The sequence below is a fragment of the Mobula hypostoma genome, chromosome 10 (assembly GCF_963921235.1).
Source record: "Mobula hypostoma chromosome 10, sMobHyp1.1, whole genome shotgun sequence".
NCBI lineage: Eukaryota > Metazoa > Chordata > Chondrichthyes > Myliobatiformes > Myliobatidae > Mobula > Mobula hypostoma.
The window spans coordinates 32443251-32464846 of NC_086106.1; the positions used below are offsets into that span (position 1 = coordinate 32443251).

Here is a 21596-nt window from a genome sequence, read left to right on the forward strand (position 1 = left end):
CTACAGAGACTAAGGGATAGCCATTGCTTTAGTTTGGACCCTGTATCAGGACTAAGAGCCATATATGGAATTGGGTGGGAGATGGGAGGGACAAGGTAAAGAAGAGAATTAGCAAGAAGGTGCACCAAGTCATTATGTTGGCCTTTATTGCAAATGGGTTGGAGCTTAGATGTGGCATTTTGGGAGATCAAACATAACAGGGAAGCATACAGTAAATGTCAGGTCCCTTAGGAGCACTGATGTACCAGAGAGGACCTTGGGGTGCAAAGCCACAGCTCCCTAACTGTGGCAGTGCGAGTAGACAGGGCTCTAAAGAAGGCAATGGCATAATTGCCGAAATCAGTTCTGGTGTTGAATATAGGAGTTGGGAATTTACACTGCAGTATGTAAAGTTTTGGTGAGGCCACACTTGGAGTATTATGTCTAGTTCTAGTCTCTGCAATAGCTGAAAGACATGAAGGTTTGGAGAAGGTACAGAAGGGGTTCATCAGATGTTACCTGGATTAGAGATGGTAAGAACATAAAAAAGATCTGGACATATTTGGATTGTTTGTTTTCTGGACATTGGAAACTGGTGTCCTGATAGAAGTCTATAGAATAATGAGAGCTCATAAATAGGCAGTGCTTTTCCAGGGGTGAAATGGCAGAAGACAATGGGATAGGTAATGGATACGAAAGGCTTAGAAGGTCATTTGTCAAATGGGAGTAACATGGATGGGTTGGGCAGCATGGACGAGTTGGGCTGAAGGGTCTGCTTCTGTTCTATGGATCGAAATGGGACAGTTCTTCATGCTGATTATACAATGTGTTGCTGGGGCCACATCTGGAGCATTGTATAGTTCTAGTTCCCTCCCCTAACAAAGGGGAATAGCAGCTTTGGAAGCAGCCTGGATGAGGTCCTTTCCTGGGATGAGAGGGTTGTCCTATTGTCAGTTTTAACGGGTCAGGTCTGCACCCTTTGAAGTCCAGAGGTGTGACCTTACTGAAATATCCAAGGTCCTAAGAGGGCCCAACATGACAGACATCCAGATGTTTTCACCAGTGGAGATTCTTGAATGAGGGGCGGTGTAAACACAAGATAAAGGGTCAGTCTGTTAAAAAATCTGGAATGTACAGAAATTCCTTCTCCGAGAGGGAACTGAAACTCTGAAAACATCTGACTTCTGGGAGTTGTGGATGGCAGACCATTTAAAGAAGGGATAGGTAATTGTTTGGAAGATCAGAGGTCTGAGGGCGACGGGGAGTTGAGTCTCGGGTTGGTTCAGCCTGATCACGCTGAATGGTGGTGGTGCAGGCGAAAAGGGCCGGACCCTGCTCCAACCGTTTCCCAGTTTAGCTGCCGATCATTTCCTCCCAGCCTTCTGCAGTCTCAAAGGAGAGGAAGAGCACAGGTGCGGGCTTTGCCTCCAGCAACACGCATCTTGGCTCACAGATACCTTTGCCAACTGCCTTTTCTCCTTTGCCCCCACCGTCCGTCCTGTTTCCCAATCTCTCGGTTTTGCGTATCAGTCACCACCCACTTCTAACTCTCCTGCCACAGACACCCTCCATCTCTGGACACATTTGCTCACACACTGAGATTCCCGATCCTATGCATTCAGTCCCGTCACCAGCTGAAAATCAGCCCCGCACGCAGATTCCCACCGGCCTGGGTTTCCACGAGGAGCACTCGGCCCACTCATTTAGAAACACAGAAAACCTACAGCACAATACAGGCTCTTCGGCTGTGCCGAACATGTCCCTACCTAGGCTCTTAAAAGACCCTATTGTTTCCACCTCCACCACTGCCGCTGGCAGCTCATTCCACGTATTCACCACTCTGCATAAAAAACTTATCCTTGACATCTCCTCTGAACCTTCTTCCAAGCACCTTAAAACTATGCCCTCTCATACTAGCCATTTCAGCCCTGGGGAAAAGCCTCTGACTATCCAGACGATCAATGCCTCTCATCATCTTACACACCTCTATCAGGTCACCTCTCATCCTCCGTCGCTCCAAGGAGAAAAGGCCCAGTCACTCAACTTGTTTTCATCAGGCATGCTCCCCAATACAGGCAACATCCTTGTAAATCTCTTCTGCACCCTTTCTATGGTTTCCACATCCTTCCCGTAGTGAGGCGACCAGAATTGAGGACAGTACTCCAGGTGTGGTCTGACCAGGGTCCTATATAGCTGCAACATTACCTCTCGGCTCTTAAACTCAATCCCACAATTGATGAAGGCCAATGCACTGTATGCCTTCTTAACCACAGAGTCAACCTGCGTAGCAGCCTTGAGTGTCCTATGGACTCGGACCCCAAGATCCCTCTGATCCTCCACACTGCCAAGAATCTTACCATTAATACTATATTCTGCCATCATATTTGACCTACCAAAATGAATCACCTCACACTTATCTGGGTTAAACTCCATCTGCCACTTCTCAGCCCAGTTTTGCATCCTATCAGTGTCCTGTTGTAACCTCTGACAGCCCTTCACACGATCCACAACACCCCAAACTTTGCTGAGAATGAATGGCTGAGGCAGAGAGCAATGAGTGGCTCTCTCCTTGATCTCCTGCGCACCCATTGGTGAAAGATAGAATGGCTCATTGTGATGTCAAACTGCCTCTTTGTTGCAGCCTCTGCCAAGGAGTCCCAGGCCACCACTGGACAGTTCAACCAGGGAACTTCAGCTTAGGGTAGAAATTGAGAGAGAAGGAAACCGGTTGAGTCTCTCGGGTTTCCATAGGTAACCCCGATGGAGTCTCGGCTTTCTTGTGATTTCACAGGTAAAACTGGAAGAACACAAATTCACCATGTTTCCTTGGGTAACTTTAACGCATTCCATAAACAGCACCTGGTTGCAGTTGAGAGAGCTGCTGCCTCATAGCCCGGTTACATAGAACATTGTACAGTACAGCACAGTAACAGGTCTCCTGCCCATAATGTTGTATTGAACCTATTCAATTAATAATCAAATCACCAGCTAAACTAATCCCTTCAGCCATTACAATGCCCAGATCCTTCCATTTCCCTCACATTCATTTGCCCATCTCTTAAAAGTCCCTGATGTATCTGCCTGGACCAATCCCCAGGCAGCGCATTCCAGATTGATCCTTTCCTGAGATTCAGAGATGACTGTGTGGAATTTGCACACATTCTTTTGGTGACCGCATGGGTTTCCTGGGATACTAAGCTTTCTTCTGTCATCCCAAAGATTGGTGGGCTGGTCGGTTAATTTGCTACTGTAAATTGTGTCTGCGGAGAGTGCGTGTCGAATCCGGGATAAGTGAGTGGTTTAGGGGGATGTGATGGGAAACGTCAGTGGGAAGTGTGCACTGTTCCCTCTGAGCTGAGCAGGTACATGGCCTCGCAGTAACTGAAATGCTCCCGCGCACGTAGCCTTTTGTTGCCGTGCAGCTAGAATTTTGTTTTATATAAAGCTAATATAATTTTGAAATCTATATTAGTATAATCGTGAAGTGTGGTGGCTGTCTGGTGTGCCCAAGAGTTTTTTAAGTGGAAAAGCCGATTGCACTGGGGCAGTTCCATTCTCTTGACCTCAGAAGGCCCGGTCCAGTGGTACAAACAAGCGTCACAGACCAGGGTCTTCCTTGGTTGCGTTGACATCTTCTGTGCATTGTCATGCCTTCACTCTCCATGGAGCATTGCAGGACCACCTTCCTGGCCATCGGATCTCACTGCAGATCTCATACGCCCAGTCCACATCAGCTGATTTCGCGTACTAAGAGAGGTATGTCCCCGTCTTACTGGAATACAAGGCCAGGACTACCTTCACCTGGTTTAGCCCACCTGTCAAAGCAGTGTACCGGGGTGTGGTTGCTATTACATGCAAACAGCTACTTAGAGCCACAGCTGAGAGCTCAGTGTCCAGGTGTGGTCCAAAGGTGAGTGAGCTGGACACATCAAGCCCCCTCACCAGAGGTGCTAGCTGTAATTAATTACTGTAATTAATTATGTGTGAATGAATATAATCCATAACATTTAAAATGATAAACATACCACAACCTTTACTTCAAAACATTTCGGAGTTTCAATGTATTTACATTGTCAGTGTTTCAAGTTATGACACTGGTACAAATTGCAACAATAGTCACAGAATGGAAGTCAGTAGCTCATTGTTAGTAACCCACCAGCCTGCAGAATGATGGCACCATCTAAGTTTAAAGGTTTATAAAACATGAAAGATTTTCTTTGTTTACTGTATTTCATTATACCCTTCAATTAAATAAAATCAAAAGTAAGTGATTTTTCAATTTTCATTCTAAATATTCATACTCTGCATGTAAAAAAACACATTTAAAGTGTCGTGCTGTTTTCAGGCTATGTAAAACTTTCATTGATGGGGAATCACCAGGTCCCTGCTCAGAGCAAAGGTTGGACCACACCACTGTAAAAAAAAGTAGAGGGAACATTAGGAGTGGGATTACTTCTGGGCTGAGCTCTCTTGACAGACGTAAACTCGACTAGTTAAATAGATCACCTTTATGTCACAAAGAAATACAAAAGTCAAGCATTAAAGGCTTTCAGTAGGTAACAACCCTCATCCCACACCCGGGCCCCACAGGATTCAGTGTGAGGTGGTGACGTAACCCCAGGAACCTCAGGATTTGGTGTGTGGTGGTGTTGGAATTCTCTGTCCCTCAGGATTCGGTGCGTGGCGATGTAACCCTGGGACCATCAGGATTGCACAAAGGCCTTTTTAATTTGGAAAACCAAGGGAATAATAACTTTTTCAGATTTGTTTTTAGGGGACTGTTTAATGTCTTCTTCTCAGTTAGTGGATAAATATGATTTATCTAATGTACACTTTTTTTTAGATATTTACAAATTAGGATTTTTTTTACATGGTTTGTTGCCAAATTACCCTTCTGCTTATCCACCTAATATGACAGATGCTCTCTTTCAGTTTAAACCATTTCAAAAAGGGTTGATAGTTATAATCTATAAACAGTTATTGAACTCACGAATGATATCTAATGATAAAATTAAACGCTCTTGGGAATCGGAATTTCAAGAGTCATTTTCAGTTAATCAATGGAGGAAAATTTTTCATTTGGTTAACAACTCATCTATTTGTGCCTGTCATTCCTTGATACAGTTCAAAGTAGTGCATCGGGCCCATATGTCAAAGGATAATCTAACGCGTATTTTCTCCAATATCAATCCTAGATGTAATACTGAGCTGGCCACTTTAACTCATATGTATTGGTCTTGTATAAAGCTAGATAACTTTTGGAGAGATGTTTTTAAAATGCTATCAGAAGTCTTGGATCTGGATCTACAACCTAATTTGCTTAAGGCAATTTTTGGGATTATCCCATCGGAAGCAGGAAATATTCCTGTTTCCGCTCAACGTAGGATAGCCTTTTCGACTTTACTGGCTAGGAGAGCCATTTTATGATTCTAATCCACCTACGGTCTTCTATTGGCTCTCCTCCATTATGTCCTGTTTAAGTTTAGAGAAAATAAGAAGTCGGACATTTGATACATCCTTTAAATTTGAGCAAATCTGGCGACCTTTTATCCAATATTTTCATTTAATTTAATTTATTACTCTTTCAGTCTTTTTTTTTGACGTTTTAGATTTGATCAGAAAGTCTTTTTTTCTTTTTTTTGGTCGTATCCTCAAAATGGACTGCCCAGTCCCTTTTTTTTTGTTTCTTTTTTTTTTACATAGTGTAGTGGTTTTTTTTTCTCTCCTTTAAAACTCAATGCTTTTTTTCCTTTTCATGAACTGATAAGAGGAGAATTGCTGTTTTCATTTTTTAAAATTATATATTTTATACTAGCTTAACAATATGTATTATTTTGACAATGTCTATCTTAATCTCGGTTTGTTTTGTTACTGATATATATATTTGAGATAATTCTCCTCTTGATTGTATTTATGCTCCTTTTAAATCAATAAAAAGATTAACAAAGAAAGGATTCCACACGCGGTGGTGACGGATCCCATGGGTGCTCAGGGTACAGGGTGCGATGGTGAAGTAACATTGGCACCCTCTGGATTCCATGTGTCTTGATGTTGTCACCTCAGGACCATTGGGATACGGTGTGTGGTGGTGATGGAACCTAGGACGTGATGGTGGTGATGGAATCATGTGATGGCGTTGTAGCTCTGGGGGTCAACTGGATTCGCTAAGTGGTGCTGTTAGAACCCTGAGACGTGCTGATGTAACCTGGGTCCCTCTGGTGGTTATGTAACCCCGGGACCCTCAGGATCTGGTACGTGGTCCCTCAGGACTTTTTGTGCGATGCTGATGTAACCCTGCCAATGTATATTGTGTGCAGTTCTAGTCACCTTATTATAGGAAGGATGTCAAAGCTTTAAGTGTGGAAGGTGCAGCACAATACCGCGGATCAAAGGGCCCGTGTTGCATCGTAGTGTTCTGTGTTCTAACACTGGTACACCTCAAGGATGCATGCTCAGCCCGTTGCTCTACTCTCTCTGTAATCCCGATGCTGCAGCTAAGCTTGGTTCCCATGCCATCTATAAACCCACTGCTGCAGTTGATGGAACCCCGAGTGGCAACAAGGAGGCGTACGCGAGTGAGACAGATCAGCTGGGTGAGTGGTGTCACAACGCTAGCCTCGCACTCAACACCGGCCAGGCCAAGGAATTGATTGAGGACTTCGCGAAGGGGAAGCGGAGGGAGCACGAATCCTCGGTGAGGGGTCAGTGGTGAAATGGGCGAGTAGCTTCAAGTTCCTGGGCGTCAGCATCTCAGAGGGTCTGTCCTGGACCTGGCAGTCATGAAAAGAGCTCGTTAATGACTCCACTTCATTTGGACTTTGAGGAGATTTGGATGTGACCAAATGCTCTTACCATCCCTGTATATGTACACTGGGTGGAGCATTCTGACTGGATGCATCACCAGTCGACTTGGAGCCTCCAATGCACAGGATTTCAAGAGGCTGAAAAGGATTATAGACTCGGCCTTCTCAGTCACGGGCACAACTCTCTCCACTCTCCAGGACATCTTCAAGAGGTGGTGACTCTGGAGGTGGCATCCATTACTAAGGACCCTCACCGTCTGAGACACGTCCTCTTGTTGGGGAGGCAGCGGAAAAGTCTGAAGACCTGCACTGAAAGACTCAGACACGGTTCCTTGCCCTTCTCAGATTTGCGAATGGCCCATGACTGCTAGAGAAATAAATAACCAGGGCAGTAACAAACTCATTTATGGTCAGTGGAGTGTGACTGGAAATCAACAAAGTTCACACCATACATGTATCAGTGATAATGATTCTGATTCTCAGAGTGTGGGGATAAAAGGAGTACTATAAGACATAAGAATAGAAGTAGGCCATTCAGCCCATTGAGTTGGAACTGCCATGATCATGGTTGATTTATTCCACCCTCCCCCTCCCCCATCTTATTCTCCCGCCTCCTCCCCATAATCTCTTATACCCTTATTGATCAAGAACTTTTCAACATCCACTTTAAACATATCCAATGACTTGGCCTGTCTATGGCAATGATTTCCACAGATTCACCACCCTCCGGCTAATGAAATTCCTCCTTCTCTCTATTCTATAGGGACATCCTCCTATTCCAAGGCTTTGCCCTCTGGTCTGTGACTGTCTCCTATTGGAACCGTCGTCCCAACGTCCATTCTATCTAAGCCTTTCAATAATCAGAAGGCTTCAATGAGATCTCCCTCATTTTTGAAACTCCAGTGAGTACAGGCCCTTTTTTGAGGCTGTGTACAACGTGACTGGACAAAATGGGTCCATTGGTTTCAAAGCTGCAATTCTGACTCTTGCCAGCATTTCATTCCAAATGTGTCAATGGAATTTAAACCCACCTGCTGTTGTGATGGTGCTTGAGCTTATGCCCAGATCATTCATTCAGTGAGAGAAACACACTTTGGAGGCACCATATCCCAAACACAAGTCGATGTTGGCCAGGTCTCTCTTCTTTACCATGAATAACTCATTGTGCAGACCCACAATCCTAACGTCCTTGTGACGACAGTCAAGAAACTGTTACCATTCATCCTATCACACACATTCCCTTTATTCTGCCCATCGGTCTCCCACCTTCTTTCTGAGTCAGCGGTTCCCCACCTTTTTTTATGTTATGGAGCCTTAACATTAACCGAGGGGTCCATGGACCTCAGGTTGCGAACCCTGGCTGTAAGTGAAAACCAACTTGAAGCTCTCTCTCTCCACTCCCCTTGGTTTTGCCGAGGGGTCGTGGACCTATTTCTATTTCCACAGATGCTGCCTGACCTCCTGACATTTTCCAGCATTTTTGTTTTAGTTCCACATCACAAATGCTGCTGGACTTGGGAGTAGTTTTATTTCTACGAATTGACCTTTGGCACAAAAAGGAATGGAACTCCACTCCTGTCAATCCTTTCACAACCGTTCGGAATGTCCCAGACTCCTCCATAGCCACTGTGGTGACGTAGGAATCCGCCTCTGCACACAATCCAACAGGGCGAAAACACTGATTGGTATTTGAAAAGAGAAAGATGAATGGCAGAGAAATGTGAAACTCCAAATGGCCGGGAAAGTTCCCTCTCCTACCTACAGAAGCCATGGAATTCTTCAATTCCATCCTCAGAAGGCTAAGGAAATTTGGCAGGGCCCCAAAGACTCTTTTACAGACGTCCTACCGAAAGTGTAACATCCACATGCTTCACAGCTAAGCAAGTTCTGTGGAAAAAGCCTGCTTGCATTTACCCAATCTTTACCGCTGATGATTAGATTTAATAGCGGTACAGAAAATTATGAGGGTAAACGCAAGCAGGCTGTTTCTACTGGGGTTGGCTGAGACTTAGGATTAGGGTAAAAGGTGAAATATTTAAGGAGAACTTCTTCACTCAGAGGGTGGTGAGTGTGGAACGAGCGGCCAATGGAAGTAGTGGATGTGGCTTGTTTAGGAGAAGTTTGGAGGGGTTTAGGGGGAATTTGGAGGGCTATCGTCGAGGTGCAGATCAATCAGATTAGGCAGAATAACAGTTTGGCACAGACTGGAAGAGCCAAATGGTTTGTTTTTGTGTTGTAGAACGATCGTTCTATGTGACTCTTCATTAAACAGCAGAGAGTTGTGAATACAGCCCAGGGCATGATGCAAACCAACCCACCCTCCGCTGACTCTATCTATTGACACTTCCTGTGGCCTCAGAAAAGCAGCAGACAGATCAAAGACCCCTCTCACCATGGTTATTTTCTATTCTCTCCTCTCCCATTGGGCAGAAGATACAAATGCCTGAACCCGAGAAACCCTTCTAATCTGCTACATTGCTACCATACTTTCCCTTTTCGACTTTCTATTTATAATTTATAATTTAAATTTTTACTATTTACTATCAATTTGTACTCCAGGGAGCGCGAAGCACAGAATCAAATATCGCTGTGATGATTGTACGCTCTAGTATCAATTGTTCGGCGACAATAAAGTAACGTGAAGTAACTATGTCACCAGATACAAGACCAGCTTCTATCCCACTGTTATAAGAGACCCGAAATGACTTTCACATGATGAAGATGAACTCCTGACCCCTCAATTTACATATTAACAAGCCTTGGTTTAAACTACCATTCTATGACATTCTCTCTGTAAATGTAACACTAGGTACAACTCTACGATACTCTCCCTGTAACTGTAACACTATGTATGACTATGACATTCCCTCTGTAACTGTAACACTATGGACGACTCTGTGACACACTCTCTGTTACTGTAATACTACGTACAACTATGACACTGTCTGGAATGTAACACCACGCATGAATCGAGAGTACTCTGTAACTGCAACACTATGCACGACTCTGTGACACTCTCTGTAATGTAACATTATATATGACCATCACACTCTCTGTAACTGTAGCAGTACGCATGAATCTATGACAGTCTCTCTGTAATGTAACACAAAGTATGACTTGCTGGCACTCTGTAACTGCAACACTATGTAAGACTGTATGACACCCTGTCTTTCACTGTAAAACTACGTACGACTCTGCGACACTCTCTGTAACTTTAACACTATGTACAAATCTATGATGCTCTCTCTGTAACTGTAACACCACCTATGACTTTATAATATTCTCTGTGTAACTTTAAAACTATGTGCAAGTCTATGACACTCTCTGTAAGTGTGACTCTCCGTATGACTCTATGAAACCCTCTCTGTAATGCAACACTACATACGACTCTGTGATGCTCGCTCAGTAACTGTAACACAACGTACGACTCTGTGACACTCTTTTTGTAACACTACATAGAATTTTCTCGTGTTACTGTTTCAGAGGGACTGTCAATAGTGTTAGAGAGAGTCACAGTTTCATACGTTGAGTTACAATTCCAGAGAGAGTTCCACAGTCATATGTAGTGTTACAGATACAAAGATGTACTGCTACAGTTTCAGAGAGGGTGTCATAGAGTTGTACGGACTGTTACAGTTACAGAGAGACAGTCACAGAGCCATATGTAGTGTTACAGAGAGCATCATAGAGTTGTACATTGTGTTACAGCTTCAGAGAGTGTCATAGCATCCTACAGGGTTTTACAGTTACAGAGAGTGTCGTACGTGGTGTTACATTACAGAGAGTGCCATAGAGTCATATTTAATTTTACAGTTAAAGAGAGACTGTCTTTGAACCATACATTGTGTTACAATTAGAGAGAGAGAATATTAGTCATATGTCGAGTTATAGTTACAGAGAGAGTGCCACAGAGACGTACATAGTTTTACAGTTTTGGAGAGAGTATCAGATTCATACATAGTGTTACAGTTACACTATGTTGTACATGGTCATAGAGTTGTATGTGGTGTTATAGTTACAGAGAGAGTGTCATAGAGTTGTACATAGTTTTACAGCTAAAGAGAGACTGTCTTCGAGTCGTACGTTGTGTTACAGTTAGAGAAAGTTTCATAGTCATATGTAGAGTTAGAGTTAGAGAGAAAGAGTGTCATGGAGCTGTACGTAGTGTTGGAGCTACAGGGAGAGCGTCATCATACATAGTTTTACAGTTGAAGAGACAGTGTCTTCAAGTCATACGTAGTTTCACAGTTATGGAGAGTGTGTCAGAGTCATATATAGTGTTTATAGTGTTACATTACAGAGAGAGTGTCATTGAGTTGTATGTAGTTTTACAGTTACAGACAGAATGTTATTTTGTCATACTGTATGTCGATTTACAGTTTCGGAGAGAGTGTCATGGAGTAGGACCGGCTGTTACAGTCACAGAGAGCATCACAGAGTTGTACGTTGTGTTACAGTTTCAGAGAGAGTGTCATAGAATCATACACAGTGTTACATTACAGAGAAAATACCAGTACTCAGAGAGTGTCATGGGGTCGTCCATAGTGTTACAGTTACAGAGAGACTACCATAGAGTCGTACATAGTTTTACATTTACAGAGAGTGTCAAAGTTGTCTGTAGTGTTACAGTTACATAGAGACTGTCATAGATTCGTACATAGTGTTACAGTTTTGGAGAGAGTGACATAGAGTTGTACGTAGTGTTACAGTTACATAGAGACTGTCATAGATTCGTACATATTGTTACTGTTACAGACAGAGTGTCCTGGAGTTGTGCGTATTTTTACAGTTTCAGATAGAGTGTCAAGGATAGTTTTACCGTTACAGAGAAAATGTCTTCTGTCATACGTAGAGTATGACACTGTGTCTGTAACTGTAATACTATGTACGACTGTGACACTCTCTATAACTGGAACACTATGCGTGAATCAGTGATACTCTCTGTAGCTGCAATACTAATTATGACTATGACACTCCCTGTCACTGTAACACTACGTATGACTCCATGAAACTCTCTCTGTAACACTACGTATGACACTCTCTGCAACTAAAACTCGACGTACAAGTCTATGGCACTCTCTGTAACTGCAACACTACTGATGATTTAATGAGACTCTGCAACTTGACGTATGATTCTATGACACTCTCTCTGTTTCTATAACACTATGTATGACACAAAGACATTCTCACTGTAACTGTAAAACTACATACGATCTATGGCTCTCTGAAACTTTAACATTACATACGACTATGACATTCTCTATAACACTTAATGTGACTCTGTGAATTTCTGCAACTGTAATACTATGCACAACTCTATAATGCTCTCTCTGTATCCAACACTATGTACGACTCTAACACTCTCTCTGTAATTGTAACACTATGTACGACTCTAACACTCTCTCTGTAATTGTAACACCATGTATGACTCTGACACGCTCTCTGTAATTGTAACACTATGTATGACTCTGACACTCTCTCTGTAATTGTAACACTGTGTACGACTCTGACACTCTCTTTGTAATTGTAACACTATGTATGACATGACTCTCTCTATAACTGTAACACTATGTACAACTCTAACACTCTCTCTGTAATTGTAACACTATGTACGACTCTGACACTCTTTGTAATTGTAACACTATGTACGACATGACACTCTCTCTATAATTGTAACACTATGTACGACTCTGACACTCTCTCTGTAATTGTAACACTATGTATGACTCTGACACTCTCTCTGTAATTGTAACACTATGTATGACTCTGACACTCTCTCTGTAATTGTAACACTATGTACGACTCTGACACTCTCTCTGTAATTGTAACACTATGTATGACTCTGACACTCTCTCTGTAATTGTAACACTATGTACGACTCTGACACTCTCTCTGTAATTGTAACACTATGTATGACTCTGACACTCTCTCTGTAATTGTAACACTATGTACGACTCTGACACTCCCTCTGTAAGTGTAACACTATGTACGACTCTGACACTCTCTCTGTAATTGTAACACTATGTACGACCATATAACAACACATCACGGAAACAGGCCATCTCGGCCCTTCTAGTCCGTGCCGAACTCTTACTCTCAACTAGTCCCACCAACCTGCACTCAGCCCATAACCCTCCATTCCTTTCCTGTCAATATATCTATCCAATTTAACTTTAAACGAGAACATCGAACCTGCCTCAACCACTTCTGCTGGAAGCTCGTTCCACACAGCTACCACTCTCTGAGTAAAGAATTTCCCCCTCAAGTTACCCCTATACTTTTGTCCTTTAACTCTCAACTCATGTCCTCTTGTTTGAATCTTCCCCACTCTCAATGGAAAAAGCCTATCCATGGCAACTCTATCTATAATTTTAAATACCTCTATCAAGTCCCCCCTCAACCTTCTACGTTCCAAAGAACAAAGACCCAATTTGTTCAAACTCTCTCTGTAACTTAGGTGATGAAACCCAGGTAACATTCTCATAAATCTTCTCTGTACTCTCTCAATTTTGTTCATATCTTTCCTATAATTCGGTGACCAAAACTGTACATAATACTCCAAATTTGGCCTCACCAATGCCTTGTACAATTTCAAATTACATCCCACTCCTATACTCAATGCTCTGATTTATAAAGTCCAGCATACCAAAAGCTTTCTTCACCAACCTATCCACATGAGATTCCACCTTCAGGGAACTATGCACCATTATTCCTAGATCCCTCTGTTCCACTGCATTCTTCAATGCCCTACCATTTGCCATGCATGTCCTATTTTGATTAGTCCTACCAAAATGTAGCACCTCACATTTATCAGCATTAAACTCCATCTGCCATCTTTCAGCCCACTCTTCTAACTGGCCTAAATCTCTCTGCAAGCTTTGAAAACCTACTTCATTATCCACAACTCCACCTATCTTAGTATCATCTGCATACTTACTAATCCAATTTACCACCCCATCATCCAGATCATTAATGTATATGACAAACAACATTGGACCCAGTACAGATCCCTGAGGCACACCACTAGTCACCGGCCTCCAATCTGACAAACAGTTATCCACCACCACTCTCTGGCATCACCCATCCAGCCACTGCTGAATCCATTTTACTACTTCAATATTAATACCTAACAATTGAACCTTCCTAACCAACCTTCCATCTGGGACCTTGTCAAAGGCCTTACTGAAGTCCATATAGACAACATCCATCATTTTACCCTCGTCAACATTCCTAGTAACCTCTTCAAAAAATTCAATAAGATTTTTCAAATGTGACCTTCCCTGCACAAATCCATGTTGACTGTTCCTAATCAGACCCTGTCTATCCAGATAATTATATATACCATCTCTAAGAATACTTTCCATCAATTTACCCACCACTGACGTCAAACTCATAGGGCGATAATTGCTAGGTTTACTCTTTGAACCCTTTTTAAACAATGGAACAACATGAGCAATACGCCAATCCTCCGGCACCATCCCTGTTTCTAATGACATTTGAAATATTTCTGTCAGAGCCCCAGTTATTTCCACACTAACTTCCCTCAAGGTCCCAGGGAATATCCTGTCAGGACCTGGAAACGTAGCCACTTTTATATTCCTTAAATATTCCTTAAAATATTCCTCTTCTTTAATCATCACAGTTTCCATAACTTCCCTACCCGTTTCGCTTCTCTTACACAATTCTATATCCTTCTCCTTAGTGAATACCGAGGAAAAGAAATTGTTTAGAATCTCCCCCGTCTCTTTTGGCTCCACACATAGCTGTCCACTCTGATTCTCCAAGGGACTAATTTTATCCCACACTATCCTTTTGCTATTAATATAACGGTAGAAACCCTTGGGATTTATTTTCACTTTACTTGCCAGAGCAACCTCATATCTTCTTTCAGCTTTTCTAATTTCTTTCTTAAGCTTCTTTTTACATTCTTAATATTCCTCGAGCACCTCATTTACTCTATGCTGCCTATAATTTTTGTAGATATCTCTCTTTTTCTGAACCAAGTTTCCAATATCCCTTGAAAACCATGGCTCTCTCAAACCTTTAACCTTTCCTTTCAACCTAACAGGAACATAAAGATTCTGTACTCTCAAAATTTCACTGTTAAATGACCTCCATTTCTCTATTACATTCTTCCCATAAAACAAATTGTCCCAATCCACTCCATTTAAATCCTTTCGCATCTCCTCAAAGTTAGTCTTTCTCCAATCAAAAATCTCAACCCTGGTCCAGACCTGTCCTTCTCCATAATTATATTGAAACTAATGGCATTGTGATCACTGGACCCGAAGTGCTCCCCAACACATACCTCTGTCACCTGACCTATATCATTCCCTAACAGGAGATCCAACACTGCCCTGTCTCTAGCTGGTACCTCTATGTATTGCTGCAAAAAACTATCTTGCACACATTTTACAAACTCCAAACCATCCAGCCCTTTTACAGTATGGGCTTCCCAGTCTATGTGTGGAAAATTAAAATCTCCCACAATCACAACCTTGTGCTTACTACAAATATCTGCTATCTCCTTACAAATTTGCTCCTCCACTTCTCGCTCCCCGATAGGTGGTCTATAATACATCCCCATAAGAGTTACTATACCATTCCCATTCCTCAATTCCACTCAAATAGCCTCCCTAGACCAGCCCTCTAATCTATCCTGCCAGAGCACTGCTGTAATATTTTCTCTGACAAGCAATGCAACATCTCCCCCTCTTGTCCCTCTGATTCTATCACACCTGAAGCAATTAAATCCAGGAAGGTCTAGTTGCCAATCACACCCCTCCTGTAACCAGGACACTCCTGTAACTACTCTGACACTCTCTCTGTAGTTGTAACACTATGTACGACTCTGACACACTGTCCGAAATTGTAACACGGTGTACGACTCTGACACTCTCTGTAATTGTAACACTGTGTACGACTCTGACACACTCCCTATAATTGTAACACTATGTACAACTCTGACACACTCCCTATAATTGTAACACTATGTACGACTGACACTCTCTCTATAATTGCAACACTATGTATGACTGACACTCTCTCTGTAATTGTAACACTATGTACGACTCTGACACTCTCTCTGTAATTGTAACACTATGTACGACTCTGACACTCTCTCTGTAATTGTAACACTCTGTACGACTCTGACACTCTCTCTGTAATTGTAACACTATGTACGACTGACACTCTCTCTATAATTGCAACACTATGTACGACTCTGACACTCTCTGTAATTGTAACACTATGTACGACTGACACTCTCTCTATAATTGCAACACTATGTACGACTCTGACACTCTCTGTAATTGTAACACTATGTACGACTGACACTCTCTGTATAATTGCAACACTATGTACGACTCTGACACTCTCTGTAATTGTAACACTATGTACGACTCTGACACTCTCTGTAATTGTAACACTATGTACGACTGACACTCTCTCTATAATTGCAACACTATGTACGACTCTGACACTCTCTGTAATTGCAACACTATGTACGACTCTGACACTCTCTGTAATTGTAACACTATGTACGACTGACACTCTCTCTATAATTGCAACACTATGTACGACTCTGACACTCTCTGTAATTGTAACACTATGTACGACTCTGACACTCTCTGTAATTGTAACACTATGTACGACTGACACTCTCTCTATAATTGTAACACTATGTACGACTCTGACACTCTCTGTAATTGTAACACTATGTATGACTGACACGCTCTCTGTAATTGTAACACAATGATATTGCGAAAGGCTTTTCACATTGAAGAGACACCAGTAAAACCACATCTGATACCAAACCTTGCAAGCAGCAGAGAGCCCCAGTTTCAGGGATTGTTGTGGTGTGAAACCCAAATTGTCAGAACTAGCCTCAGTAAACCGCACCTCGGGTTCTGTGGGCAAACCGTCAAGTGCTGGGTTGTGGCTGGCGGTCTGAGAAACATCGACTGAAACAACATGCAGCCAATCCATCAGCACAGTGACACAATGAAGCATTGCCAGATGAGTTGTACCGAGCTGGATGGAGGGCATCATTTTTATTTTGGAGGTTGCACACACTGCACTCTGAAGCAACACACAGAGTGCTTGGTGAGGTGGGGAGGGAAATGGACAGTTGGCGTTTGGGGCTCAGACCCTTCATCCACTTTAAAGAACAAAAAGGAGGCAGCAGATTTAAAAGGGGAGGGGAAGGGGTGCAGCAGGAGCTGGGAGGTGAGGGGGCTGATAGACAGATGTGGAGAGGATTCGAGGCCTGGCAGCATCTATGGAGAGAAATAAACAGTTAACGTCTCGGTCCAAGATCCTTTACCAGGACAGAAGACGAAGGTGGAGCATGCAGTAAAGGGAGGGAGGTGGACAAGGGTTTGATGGGTGGGGGGGGGATCATTGTGGTGGGGGTCAGATTTACTTATCTATTGAGATACAGTGTGGAATTGGCCCTTCTGGCTCTTTGAGCTGTGTGCCCAACAATCCCCCAATTTAATCCTTGCCTAATCATGTGACAACTTACAATGACCACTTAACCATCTAACCGGTGTGTCTTTGGACTGTGGTAGCAAACCAGTAATTGGGAAAACGTACAAATTCCTTACAGGCAGTGGCGGGAATTGAACTCACCGGTACTGTGAAGCACGGTGCTAACCACCACAATACCGTGCCACCCACAACTCCCATTGATCAGGAGGAGAGAGAAGAGGGCCAGAGAAATGCGGTTACTGGAAGCTGGAGAATCCACGTTTACATTGCCAGACTGAATTACTGCTTGGTCTGAATACCTCCCAGTTACGACTGATGTTTTGAAGCTGATAAAGCTCAGGGGATTCCCATCAACAAGGCCCCATCCTTGTACTCAAGTCTGTCTGTTAGTAACCAACCCCCTCACTCTGATAAAAGATCATCAGTCTGAAATATTAGCTGAGTTTTCCTTCCTGTCCAATTCATAGAACAGTATAGCAAACGTACAGGCCATTCGGCGCACAATGTCTGTACTGGACACCCTGTCAAATTAACTAAATCTCTGCTACCTGTGCCTGCATATCCATCTCTCTCCAGTGCCTGCATATTCATGTGTCTGTCCAAAAGCCTCTTAACCACCACCATCATATCTGCTTCCACCAAGGCCTTCCAGCTTGTTCCAGGAAAAATTCCACTCTTGATGTGATATGAAAAAAAGTGCTCTCTCCATGTGCTTTAAACATTCCCCCTCTCACCGTAACTGCGTGCCCTCGAGTATTCGACATTTTTACCCTGGGAGAAAGATTCTGTACCTTATCTGTGCCACTCATAACTTTATAAACTTCTATTCAATCTCCCCTCAGTCCTTAACACCCAAAAAAAACCCAAGTTTGAGCAAATTTCCTTATAGCTCATACTGTCTGATCCAGGTAGCATGCTGGTAAACCGCTGTCGTGCCCTTCACGAAGCCTGCACATCCTTATTGTAACGGAGCAACTGGAACCACAAATGATACTCCATGTGTGAGCTGACCAAAGTTTCACATAACTGCAACAACATCCTGATTGTTCCATTCTATTCTCCGGCCAACGAAGGCAAGCATTCTGCACAGCTTTTACCACTCTATCTCCTTGCAAGGTCACTTTCAGGGAGACCTGGACTCAGACCCTCCATCTGCCGGTTCTATTAGGGGTCCTGGCATTAACTGAGCACTTCCATTTCCAGCTGTGGCTGTGATTTGGGGATTGCTCCATTTTCAACCATTCTAATTCCCCTTCAGAATTCCCACTGTATGCCAATCACTCTCTTGTTAGTAAGGACTGAATAATAACATTTCCAAACAGAAGAATTATATTCAAGAGGGAGCTTGATCCTGGGGTGAGAGGGATCAGATTAGATGGGTAGGAAGCCGGAACAACAGTTCAGCTGTCTTAATCTTGAATGATAGAACAGGCTCGAAGGGCCAAATAGCCTCTTCCTGTTTCTATTTCTAGAATGTGTTATTAAATCAATTATTTTTAATTGAAGGGGATTTTACTATGAAAGAAAAATTCAAATCGATTTAATCTCATAGGGCAACTCACAAACTGTGTTCCTTACAGGGACAAACACCAACCACGAGCAACACCAAACAGTTATTAATTCAGAAATGTTCTCTCAACAATATTTATTTGACTGATGCCCAGGACAATAAGCACCAGCCAGCTCCAACCACTGTCACTGAGAACAAACCTCGGCTCCAGTCCGGGACGCGGCTCCGTTCCGGGCATCACCAACCACCTCAAGCGACTGTCACTGAGAACAAACTCCGGCTCCAGTCCGGGACGCGGTTCCGTTCCGGGCATCACCAAAAGCGACTGTCACCACGAACAAAGTCCGGCTCCCGTCCAGGTTGAGGCTCCGTGTCGGGCATTACTAACCGTGGCAGCAATGGCCGAATGTAACCTCCGCCATCACTTGTGAACTCGCTGGTGTCTGAGCAGGAGGAAGGCCTGCGTGTATCCCCTCCCACACACGGCACAGCTGAAGGGCCTCTCCCCGGTGTGCGTCAGCTGATGCTTCATCCTCTCGGCGTACCTCTTGAAGCTCCTCCCGCACTCGGAGCAGGTGAAGCATCGCTCGTCGCTCTGGCTGCAGTGGTGCTTCAGCAGGTGGGACGAGCGGGTGAAGCCCTTCCTGCACTCGGAGCAGGTGAAGGGCCTCTCCCCGGTGTGGACGGTCTGGTGTTTCAGGAGGTCACTGGACTGCCCGAAGCACTTGCCACAGTGAGAGCACCCGAAGGGTCTCTCGCCTGTGTGAGTCTGCCGGTGGATCCTCACCTCCCCGGGACTCTTGAAGCTTTTGCCACAGTCCGGACAACTGAATGGCCTCTCCTCGGTGTGAACCCGCTGGTGCTTCAGCAGGTGGGATGACTGGGTGAAGCCCTTCCCACAGACGGAGCAGGGGAACGGCCTCTCCCCGGTGTGACTTCGCCGGTGCCTGACCAGATGCGAAGAGTGGGTGAAGCCTTTGCCGCAGATGGTGCAGGTGAACGGCCTCTCGCCGGTGTGGACCCGCTGGTGGGTCAGCAGGGCAGAGGACTGGGCGAATCCTTTCTTACACACGGTGCAGGGGAATGGCCTCTCCCCGGTGTGAGAGCGGCGGTGAACCTCCAGCTGGGACGGGTAGTTAAATGCCTTCCCGCAGTCCCCGCATTGATATGGCTTCTGTGTCGCGTGGTGCTCTTTCAGCCTCTCCAGCGTGGAAGGTCAGGTGAAGCCTCTTCTTCAGCAGAACACACGCACGAATTCCCCCTGTGGTGAGTGCAGAGATGTTACATCATTGGCATAACTGCTGGAAAACACTCAGACAGAGAGCTCTACAGCTTAAAACTGGCCCCTTGGCCCAATACATCGATGATGATCTATATGCCTAGCTACTTAAAACCCAGGCCTGCATGAATCCCATAATTCCCACTTGATGCCATGGACATCCATTTCTCTGTTTCAGTAATTTCTCCTCCTTCCCCTTCTCCCATTCTAACTTCCCACTTACTCCTCTTCTTCTCACCTGCCCATCCCTCCCTGTGGTGCTCCTCATCCTTCCCTTTCTCCCAAGGCCCACTCTCCTCTCCTATCAGATACCTTCCACTTCAGCCCTTTACCTTGTCCACCTGTCACCCGCCAGCTTCCTGCTTCATCCCCCTTCCCCCTCACCCGATCTCACCTATCACCCGCCAGCTTCTTGCTTCATCCCCCTTCCCCCTCACCCGATCTCACCTATCACCCGCCAGCTTCTTGCTTCATCCCCCTTCCCCCTCACCCGATCTCACCTATCACCCGCCAGCTTCTTGCTTCATCCCCCTTCCCCCTCACCCGATCTCACCTATCACCCGCCAGCTTCTTGCTTCATCCCCCTTCCCCCTCACCCGATCTCACCTATCACCCACCAGCTTCTTGCTTCATCCCTCTTCCCCCTCACCCGATCTCACCTATCACCCGCCAGCTTCTTGCTTCATCCCCCTTCCCCCTCACCCGATCTCACCTATCACCCACCAGCTTCTTGCTTCATCCCTCTTCCCCCTCACCTGATCTCACCTATCACCTGCCAGCTTCTTGCTTCATCCCTCTCCCCCTCACCCGATCTCACCTATCACCCGCCAGCTTCTTGCTTCATCCCCCTTCCCCCTCACCCGATCTCACCTATCACCCGCCAGCTTCTTGCTTCATCCCCTTTCCCCCTCACCCGATCTCACCTATCACCTGCTTGTAGTCCTTCCCCTCCCCACCTTCTCATTCCATCTTCAGCCCCCTTGCCTCCCAGTCCTCTTGAAGGGTCTCAATCCAGAATGTCAACTACTTATTCCTCTGCACAGAAGCTGCCCAACCTGCTGAGTTCCTTCTGTGTTTTTGCTCTGGATTTGTAAAATCTGCAGAATCTTGTGCTCCGTATAGCTTGATGGAATTCAAGGGCCTCTCCATATTCCTCTGAACTGTTACTGCTCTTGCTTCCACCAGCTGTTCCTGGTGTGAAGATTCTATTGCTCAGATCCCCTGTACTTCTCCCTCTCACCACCTGCTCCCTAATTTCAGACTCCCCTGTCATGGAAGCAGGCTCTGCTTCTCTTTCCTACTATATCATATCCCCGGCAATTCTCTATACTTTCCTCACGTCAGCTCTCAGCTCCCTTTCCTCCAGCACACCCTGATAAGCCAAGACCTTCGCTCCCGCCATCATCCTTGTGAACTTTTTCTGTGCTCTCTCCATTTTAATTCCTTCCTCCCTACACCAAAACCGCACACAACACTCCCAAGTGTGGCCCGAACCAACATCATAACCTGATGTCGCAACACTTGCACGAAATGC

At 44.5% G+C, this 21596-nt stretch overlaps 1 protein-coding gene across 1 annotated transcript; it reads right to left on the reverse strand.

The window, feature by feature from the left end:
* Positions 1-4009: 4009 nt before the first annotated feature.
* On the reverse strand, positions 4010-21464 carry LOC134352487 (gastrula zinc finger protein XlCGF71.1-like). The gene is made up of 3 exons (XM_063059760.1): positions 21402-21464; positions 18984-19984; positions 4010-4392 (listed from the first exon to the last, which is right to left on the reverse strand). Exons 1-2 carry the CDS (start codon positions 21462-21464, stop codon positions 19205-19207), a joined length of 843 nt encoding a protein of 280 aa, XP_062915830.1. The 3' UTR covers positions 4010-4392; positions 18984-19204.
* Between the last annotated feature and the right edge of the window lie 132 nt (positions 21465-21596).

Excerpts from the sequence above, each read along its gene's own strand:
- LOC134352487 (XM_063059760.1), bottom strand. The coding sequence starts at position 21,464 with ATGGCGGGAGCGAAGGTCTTGGCTTATCAGGGTGTGCTGGAGGAAAGG. Across the intron at positions 19,985-21,401 it reads AAAGGGAGCTGAGAGCTGAC|AGGCTGAAAGAGCACCACGC; the intron begins GTGAGGAAAGTA and ends TCCACGCTGGAG.